Source organism: Saimiri boliviensis, chromosome X (assembly GCF_048565385.1).
Source record: "Saimiri boliviensis isolate mSaiBol1 chromosome X, mSaiBol1.pri, whole genome shotgun sequence".
Taxonomy (NCBI): domain Eukaryota; kingdom Metazoa; phylum Chordata; class Mammalia; order Primates; family Cebidae; genus Saimiri; species Saimiri boliviensis.
In genome coordinates this window covers 61,236,770-61,245,364 of record NC_133470.1, presented here as the reverse complement: position 1 = coordinate 61,245,364, position 8,595 = coordinate 61,236,770, and the positions used below count along the sequence as shown (strand labels likewise).

Sequence of the window (8,595 nt, the reverse complement as noted above, 5' to 3'; positions counted from 1 at the left end):
ATGCCTTAGACCTCTATTCCAAGTCACTCCTTGAGCCCACAGCTCTCTCCCAAAACCCCTGAAGCCCGCTTTGGCTTCCCGCTAGATTTAGGTCAGAAAACAGACACTAACGGCTCTCCTTTGGCTCAGTGAAATTACTAAGTGGAATTTATTGGGCAAGTCCACGCAGGTCGGTGGGGAGAGCCGGTGTCCCGGGCCCTGGCCCCCGACAGCTTTAGAAGCCGGGCACCGGCCAGGGCTCTGGCGAGGGGTGCCCACAGCCCGGACTCCCCAGCCCCAACCCGGGAGCCGTGGCCGTTCCACAGGGCTGCAGGACCCGCGGGGCCGCGTGGACTCCGTTCCCCAGCCGGCCCTTCGCTTTCACACGATCCGTGGTGACTGCACCAGCTCGAGCGCCTTTAAAGGGCCACACACGCCAGCCGCTGCTATAAAAATGTTCCCAGCGGCACAGCTGCAGAAAGGGCACCGCTGAGCTGCTGAGAGGAAGCTCGCCCTGCCCGGCTGCCCTCCTGTAGCCTGCCGGCGAGGGGCAGTTCCCGGTGAGGACGGAGAAAGAACAGGACTGCACAACACCCGCGCGGGCCCTCCGTGAGTATCCAGTTCAGATTTTGCCACCAACTCGCCCAAGAGCCAGGACATGTGCTAATAATGCCCTAAGCCGGTTATAAAGACGTGGAAATTGGGGGGAGAAAAAAAAAGGGGGGAAAAGGGTCTGTCCTTCCTGGGATTCCTAGCCAAGGCCAGTCTGCTGCCGTGTGCGTGTGCGTCAGGGCTCTCCGGGCTGCAATGGGGGCTTGAGAGCCGGGTCCCCAGCGCCGGGAAGGGAGCGCAGTGGCCGTCACCGCCACCGCCCCGGAGTCCGGCGCCGAAGCCGCGGGCGGGCGGGAGGGCACCGGCTAAGGCCGGAGCTGCTTGGCGCGGCACTGTGCGGTGCAGCGGCGGCGCGGCGCGGTGCGGGCTTTTCTCAGGCGCCCCGGGGTCGGGTGGCCACCGGCGCGGCCGCGGGCGCTGAGCGCGACGGTGGCGGTGGCGGCGGCGTGCGTGCCAGGGGCTGGGGGCTCCGCCGCCTCTTCTGCGGCTCACCGAGCTCCGCGCTTCCCTCTCTCCAGGGCAGGCGGCTTCTCAGAGGTAAGCCGGGCCGCCGGGCTGGGCGGCGGGGCCGAGGACTCCGGTGTAGCGGGTGTGGGTAGCTGTGTGGGGAGCGGGTGGCCGCCAGGCGGGCCGGAGGGTTCTGGGGAGACTTGTTTTCTGTTGGAAAGCTGCTCTGCTGGGGGCGAGGGGCCGACGCTGCCGCCCGCCAGCCAGCGCGCCGGTTCGCTCGCCAGAGCGCCCGCCTGCCGGCCAGCCGGGCCGGGCGCCCGCTTCTCCCGGGGAGACGGCAGAACCTTTTCTCCCCGCGCCCGCGCTTTCTCCAGCTTGGCTTCCACCGACTTTCCTAATCGCCCGGACCGCATCTGGAAGCTCCGGCTCCGGAGCTGCACAAAGCTCAGGTTTCCTTCGGGGAATGGAGGCAAAAGGGGCTTTTCGGGCCGAGTTCAGCGTTAATTGCGGGATGGAAGTTAGCGAATTTGGGCAACTTGCCTCTGCTGCCCAGTCGACCTCAGCTCTCCCCTCCCCCGACACACGCCCACACACACACACCCACGCGCACACCCCTCTCCCTATAAACGCGGGCTGCCGAGCTGCGCGCCGAGTCCCTGCCTCGCAGAGCTCCGGACTTGGAGTCAGAGAGACCTGGCTGCGAATCCCGGCTCCGCCACTTTCTAGCGCTGTGACCTTGGGCAAGTTACTGCACCTCTCCGAGCCTCTCTCACTCTTCTCGTAGCGGGGTTTTAGCACTGACCGCAGGCGGCTTGGCTAGCGAGTAGGCTCAGCCTGCGGCCGTGTCGGATGCTCAGCAGGCGCTAAGTGTTGATGAGGCGCGGGAGTGGCTGCCGCCGGCGCCGGAGTGCGCCCCCGCTAGCGGAAACGCAGCGGGCCCTCGGACTCGCCGAGGCCGACACCCTGAGCCCCTTCCCACCTGTCCATCCTGTCTCTTCGATCAGTTCCTGATCCAGCACTTGCGGGAACGGACGCTCAGTGCCCCGGTGGCCTGGGTGCTCGCGCCCGCTGTGCAGGGATGCTCCCGGCTGACCCCGGTTCCGCGGTTCCATCTGGGATGCGGCGAGGAGGGCAGCCGAGCTGTCCGCAAACAACCGGCCTTTAGTTTTCAGGTGGCGAAACTGACTGGTCTGGTTAGAACGCGTCCAAGCCAAGCCGCAGTGCTGTTTGGATTTTTAAATTTCTCCTTCTGAGTGAGAAAATAGCAATCGAGATGGAACCATCCGGTTGGTGCCATTTTAACTTTTGGTCCCCCAACAGGTTAAAGATGAGGCCCCCACCTGCCTCTCCCTTCTGGTTTTCCTCTCCCCTTCCCACCCCTGTCTAGGCGGGAGGGGGCTGCCTGCCCAAGGGAACACCTGAAGCGAAGAGCGGGCGGCGGGACTGGGAACTGGTGGCTGGGGGGCCGCGAGGCACCAGCAGGCGGGGAGGCACTTGTTGCTCTAGGTTTCCCAGCCGCCTCTCGCAGCCCGTTTCGCAGTGGTCAGCTCCCGGCTTGGAGAGCAGGCTGGGACATTTCCACGTTGCCAAGTTTTGCCCTCGAATGGACTAGAGGTTGGTGAAGGAGGACAGAAAACCGGGGAAGCAGAGCCAGGGATGCCGATCGAAATGCGATTGCCTCTTCAGACGCATTCAACAACTTACTGAGCGCCTATGAAGCACAGACTCAGGCTGGGGGTCAGGGTGGGTGGTGGGTCAGTAATGGAAGGCTAAAGATCTGAATGGACGCAGGGTCTCTTCTGGGGGAGCTCCCAGCCTGAAGGGGGAGGAGATGCGGTAAAATGGTCTTCTCCCAAGAACTGATAGCAGAATAGAGATAGTTTTTCCTCGTTCTTTTTCTTTTCCTAGTGTTTCTCTTTTGGTTTTGCTGTTGTTGCTGCTACTCCTGTTGTTTTTTATTCCTTTTGTACATTCGGGTACCAAGCGGCATAAAGGAGAGGAAAGGCTGGATAGGATCGGGAAAAGATGGACAGGGCCCCCAGACGTTTTTCTTAGGACAGGAAAATTGCCTGATGCTGATGGTACTAGGGCTGTTGAAGACGACATGTGTTAGACTTCTTGTCTGGTGATCACTCGCTTTTGAAATATTTTTCTAAGGTTGCCTCAGAGAAGGAGCAGGGCTTCAATCAAGCAATGACGCGGGACCCAGCAGCTGATATATTTTCCTCATGTTTTAAAAAAATGTTTACCCGTTTCTCTATTTTTTTCTCCCTCCGGCCCCCATCCACCCAAGTAAGCAATGCAAAGACGATACGGAGAGATAGTAAGTGGCCACTTTCTAGAAGTGTCTGAGCAGATTCTTAATAACCACTGGGGGGTGGAGAGTGTCATGGAGAATTCTAGCCTCCTTGGAAAGATTAGAGACTCTTTTTAAGGTCCTCAAGATTCTTTCAACCAAGAGGTATTTATAAATATGAAATTCTGCATCTCTAATTGATCATGAAGGCTAGAATATATGGGGCTTTAAAAGAGAGAGACACAGAGAGAGAGAGAACCCCATTATGTTGCCCAGGCTAGCATCAAACTCCGAGGCTCAAGTGATCCTCCCACTTCAGCTTCCTGAGTGACGGAGACTACGGGAGGGTGCTACTGTGCCTGGCTATGGGACATTTTTTCTTATTTGTAAACAAGTGTCAAGGAAAATAAGTTGAGATTTTCAGAGGTTTGTTTATTTTCTGGTTTGGGGGGTATTCTTTTGCTCTTGTTCCCTTATGCTTTGGCACTTGAGCCAGGGAATCACTTCTTTAGAGGCCATTTGAATCCAGCTAGGTATGATTACCTAGCCAGTGGTCAGATGAGCCATATGGGCATAGGGGTGCTAGATCCTGCTCCCAGAACTGCTGCTACTTGACTAAAAATGCCATTGAATCTCTGTGCCTCACTTGTCACTATAGATGGGAATGGCTGGGCTCAGGTTTCTGTGGCAGGCATCCTAGGAAAGCCCAATGCTGGGGCTGTCTTGGAGGGGGCTTGAGACATGGAGGAAAATGAGACATTCCTAGCTTCTCTCTGGCTCCAGCTGCCTCAGAGCCCCCAGACCACCCTGATCAGCCTGGCTTCTCACAGGCATGCCCAAGGCTATGCTTTGGAGCTTCATGACATTTGCACTGGGGACTTGTTCCTTCCCTGTGCTGCAACCTCTAGCTTTCTAGGTCTTCCTTGCTCTGACTTCTTCCCACATTCTCCCAGTCCCAGTGGAGGCCCCAACTCTCCAGCCCAGATGCTAGTAGCCCATTAAGACAATATGTTGCTTACTCAAGGCCATTTCTGTCCTCCAAACCAGTAACAATGCCACCCTCACCCCCACACATACAACTTGGGACTGTGAAGTCCCTCGCATGAGGAAGCAGGGTGTCCCATCTTGGTGATATGGGTAGGTGGCTGCCTGGGCACCTGGCCAAATCAAGCACTTTTCCTACCTCAGGCAAAAGTTCCAGCTTGGTCTACCTCCCTGTGCTCAGGTGATCTCTGGTTTTGGCTGTAACCCGGTCACCATCCTTGCCTTGTAGCTGCGTGGCATTGCCCTGCTTCGGGCTTTGCTAGTACCTTGTTGGTCAGTGAATCCTTTTGCCCTTACCACCACTTCTTCCTCCCTTGCAGCACAAGAGCTCCAGCTGGCAGCATCATCTTCTGACAATTTATCCAACTTCTGCCAAGACTCTGAAATGCCAACAACTTCGAGGCCTGCACTTGATGTCAAGGGTGGCACCTCACCTGTGAAGGAGGTAATTTTTGCCATTTTACAGATAAGGCAGGGAAAGACAAATTTTCTAGGGTCATGGGCCAGGCCCTCCTAGGTGTGTTACCCAGTGTCCTTGAGCAGAGAGGAGACAACAGGGCTATCTCTGGGGAGAATGAGAACAGCTTCTGCCTAAATGTGGTTGGATTGTATCCACTAGGGGTATTGAAAGATGGCAGGAAAGGGAGCAGATAAATCGAACTGGAGCAAAACCACTCTGTTGAAGAGATTAAAGTGAGGCTGAGAAGAGGGACAAAAGGTGCCATTTTTAGGATGGTGAGGTGGAGGCTATGGGGAAGGAGCTGAAAGCAGTGAACCGCTTATGATGTCAGGTGCTCCAGGACTAGAACTGGGGTCTGGCCTCAGTACTCAGAGCCATGGCAGCAAAAGCATGCTTGATCTGGGACCCTAATTTTCAAGGCGGTCCTCTTGCTACCTCTTCACCTCTAGCCCCAAATGAAGTGCAGGTAGGAGCCTTCTAAATCTGCTGAATGGCGAAGGACAAGCCAGGAGCAGGGTTACTGTGGTGTGCTTTTCTCTGTCTTCTAGGAAGCCAACCAAGAGATGAGCGCCATGGCCTACTCTAACCTTGCGGTGAAAGATCGCAAAGCAGTGGCCATTCTGCACTACCCTGGGGTAGCCTCAAATGGAAGCAAGGCCAGTGGGGCTCCCACTAGTCCCTCGGGATCGCCAGTAGGCTCTCCTCCTGCCACCCCTCCCGCTAAATCCCCATCCTTCAACCTGAACCCTGCCCCTCACTTGCTGGCCAGTATGCAGCTGCAGAAACTTAATAGCCAGTATCATGGGATGGCCGCCGCCACTCCGGGCCAACCCGGGGAGGCAGGGCCCCTGCAGAACTGGGACTTGGGGGCTCAGGCAGCGGGAGGGGCGGGATCACTCTCTCCTTCTGCTGGTGCCCAGAGCCCTGCTATCATCGATTCGGACCCAGTGGATGAGGAGGTGCTGATGTCGCTGGTGGTGGAACTGGGGTTGGACCGAGCCAATGAGCTTCCGGAGCTGTGGCTGGGGCAGAATGAGTTTGACTTCACTTCGGACTTTCCATCTAGCTGCTGATCCCAAATGTCCCTAAAGATGGAGGAATAAAGCCACCAATTCTGTTGTAAATAAAAATAAAGTTACTTGCAAAGAGACAGGCCAACTAGAGGTGTTCTTCATTGAGACCTAATGATGTATAGTATGGTCTGATGTCCTTTTAGCAATTCTGAGGCTCATGGTGGGGTTGCGGGTGGCTAGCTGGGAAGGAGCTGGATGGGATGGGAGGAGGAGGGAGGGTGAAGGGGGCTGTTCACTGAATTCCTGCTGCCAGCGCCACTGTGGCTATCTCCTCGGGAATACCTGGTCTCATTGATCTAAGACTCCAGGAACACCATGGCATACAGGGGCTGGTTGGGGACATTATTGGAAGAGAGACTGATCAGACCCTTTTGCAGCCTCCTTGCCACATGCACATCCAAGTCTAAAGACACATCCCTGGCCACATGGTACACACTTCACCAACTCTAAAAGCCACCCGCACCTAATCTCTAGCTTCAGTCCAATCGACCCATTAAGGCCATTCCTTTGCCCTCCTGCCCATGTGCAATAGACGGATAGGGCCGAAGAAGGATCCTATGATCTGGGAGCTCAGATTTCTCTGGAAAATGGCAAAAGCAACAGATTCCCATCATTAAACTGTGATTCAGGGTGCCTTCTTCTCCAAGCCCCTCACAAAGCTGCTCAGACCTCCCAGCCTGGGACACTCTGAGCTGGTTTTGAGTGTCCCTAACTCCTACCTTCCTGATCCACCCACTTGTTTGAGCTGGCCTTTCCATCTTAGAGATACAGATCAGGACTAGGCTTGACAAGTTCAACATTCAGTGATCTATCCTTTCCCTCTCGATTAACTGCTGAGGAAGCAATGGCTTCAGAAGCGTGCCAAGTGACAAGGCACTGGCACTGCACTGGATCATGGCCTTGTGATACAATGATAAAGTCTTGTCCTCGTGTTCACATAACCCAATGTCCTGGACACTCTGTCCACGTTTCATACTCCCAGACGGCCTTCTTCCTTGAATGCTGGAAACGACTCTAATCAGCCTTTCAGGCCTAGCATCAGGCCTGCTCCCTAGCAAGCACTTTCAAAAGAACATGCTAGCAGGGGCATTTGTTGGATTCGGCACTCCCTGAGCACCTGCTCTAGGCCAGGCACTTTGCTAGACACTGGGAGCATGAATTAAATGAAGTTTACCTTTGAGGGAGTTCCCCATCTCAGAAGGAAAGACAAGCACAAACAAATGATAATAAAACAGCATTTCCTAGAACACAGGAGGAAGGTGCTATTTGGTCTCAGAAAAGGAAACAGCTCCATCTGCCTGGGAAGTCTAGAGAAGGCTCCTTGTATTGAACTGGTTTGTTTGTTTTCATATTTCACAGGTAATAAATACATGATCCAATCTTCCTGTAAAAAGTAGAAGCTTTGCAGATAAGGCTAAAGTACCCTTTGACCAAATCTCTCCCTCAATCCCGATGGCCTCCGGTTCTCCACAGAGGTAGCAATTGATTATCTGTGGTGCATCCTTGCTGGCCTTGCTCTCTGTCCTTACATAAATGTATATGCACCGATAGAAAGAGTTGGCCTTTGAAATAAGACTTGAGTCAGCCAAGGGAAGAATGAGTAAGGGGAACAGCTGTTACACAGGTGCAGGTGCATGAGAGGGGCAACAGTAGCTGAAAACCAGGAGTTCAGCATGCAGGATGTCACAGGGCTGGTGAAGGGGACGGGACCTGATGACGTTAGAGAAGTTCACAAAAGGCAGAGTCCATAGGGCCATCAGGAAACATGCCTTCGCCTTCATGCCAGCAGTCCTGTGGCTCTGGAAGAATCTCTGGAGGTTTGTAGGAAAGCAAATAATTAACCAATTTTTAACATCCCATTTTTAAGATGATTTCAATAAAGGTGGATGGTCAGATTCATCTAAGGCTGGGAACAGGGAGACATGAGGTTTTGAGGGGGCTGAGGAGGCAGGGGTGGGAAAACAGAGAGGGAAGAAAGGAAGCCTGAAACACGGTGGGGAGGGCAGAGCAGGCTCGAGGACCCAGGGTCTGTGAGGAGAACACAGGAACTGGATTGGGGGAACTAGGAAGGGAGAGGAAGGAGGGACCTGAGCTCCCAGGTCATAGGATCTTTCTTTGGCCCTATCTATCTATTGCACATGGACAAGACTGGGGGAGCTAGGAAGGGAGGGGAAGAAGGTTCTCAGAATCTGCACAGCTCCTAGCAACACAAGGGCAGTGCAGACACAGGCATAGGGGCTGAAGCAGAATGACAGGATGTGGAAGGAGCTGAAAGCTGAAAGGCTGGAGGGTCCTGGGGTCTCTCCCTTGCTGAGGCCTTCAAAAAACACAATTCTAGCCAAACTAAATAGGTCAGCAGGCTGCGTGCAGTGCCTGGTCCTTAGCTTGCCACCCCTGATCTCTATGAGTATAAGCTCTGGAACTCCCAGGATGGCAGTAGCTCTTCAGTGGAGAGAAGCTTGAGCCAGGGGCCAGTGCCTTCAGGATGGGATGTGCTGTTTTGGAATCATGGGGGTGACAGGAGTGCAGCTGGGAGGCAGGTGGCGGTGAGGAATGGTCTGAGCATCTTTAGTATATTAATCAAAGTCTCCAAAGAAACAGAAAAAAATAGGATAGAGACCTGCAGATATATATGAGTTGGCTCACAAAATTATGGAGGCCGAGAAGTCCCACAGTCTGCT

At 54.6% G+C, this 8,595-nt stretch overlaps 1 protein-coding gene across 9 annotated transcripts; it reads left to right on the top strand.

The window, feature by feature from the left end:
* The first annotated feature begins 375 nt into the window (after positions 1 to 375).
* CITED1 (Cbp/p300 interacting transactivator with Glu/Asp rich carboxy-terminal domain 1) lies at positions 376 to 5,991 on the top strand. 9 transcript variants are annotated; one of them, XM_074391628.1, is made up of 6 exons: positions 601 to 761; positions 1,110 to 1,128; positions 2,207 to 2,327; positions 3,335 to 3,364; positions 4,702 to 4,826; positions 5,390 to 5,991. In XM_074391628.1, the coding sequence occupies exons 3-6, from the start codon at positions 2,315 to 2,317 to the stop codon at positions 5,912 to 5,914; spliced, it is 693 nt and encodes a 230-aa protein (XP_074247729.1). In that variant the 5' UTR covers positions 601 to 761; positions 1,110 to 1,128; positions 2,207 to 2,314; the 3' UTR covers positions 5,915 to 5,991. The 9 variants fall into 9 exon arrangements, with proteins under 9 accessions (XP_010330699.1, XP_074247729.1, XP_039331614.1 ...); XM_074391629.1 differs by lacking the exons at positions 601 to 761; positions 1,110 to 1,128 and adding an exon at positions 1,155 to 1,490; XM_039475680.2 differs by lacking the exon at positions 3,335 to 3,364 and having other exon boundaries at positions 603 to 1,128.
* The last annotated feature ends 2,604 nt before the right edge of the window (positions 5,992 to 8,595 follow it).

Excerpts from the sequence above, each read along its gene's own strand:
- CITED1 (XM_074391627.1), top strand. The coding sequence starts at position 1,505 with ATGGAGGCAAAAGGGGCTTTTCGGGCCGAGTTCAGCGTTAATTGCGGG. Across the intron at positions 1,782-4,701 it reads TTCTAGCGCTGTGACCTTGG|CACAAGAGCTCCAGCTGGCA; the intron begins GCAAGTTACTGC and ends CCTCCCTTGCAG. Across the intron at positions 4,827-5,389 it reads GCACCTCACCTGTGAAGGAG|GAAGCCAACCAAGAGATGAG; the intron begins GTAATTTTTGCC and ends TCTGTCTTCTAG.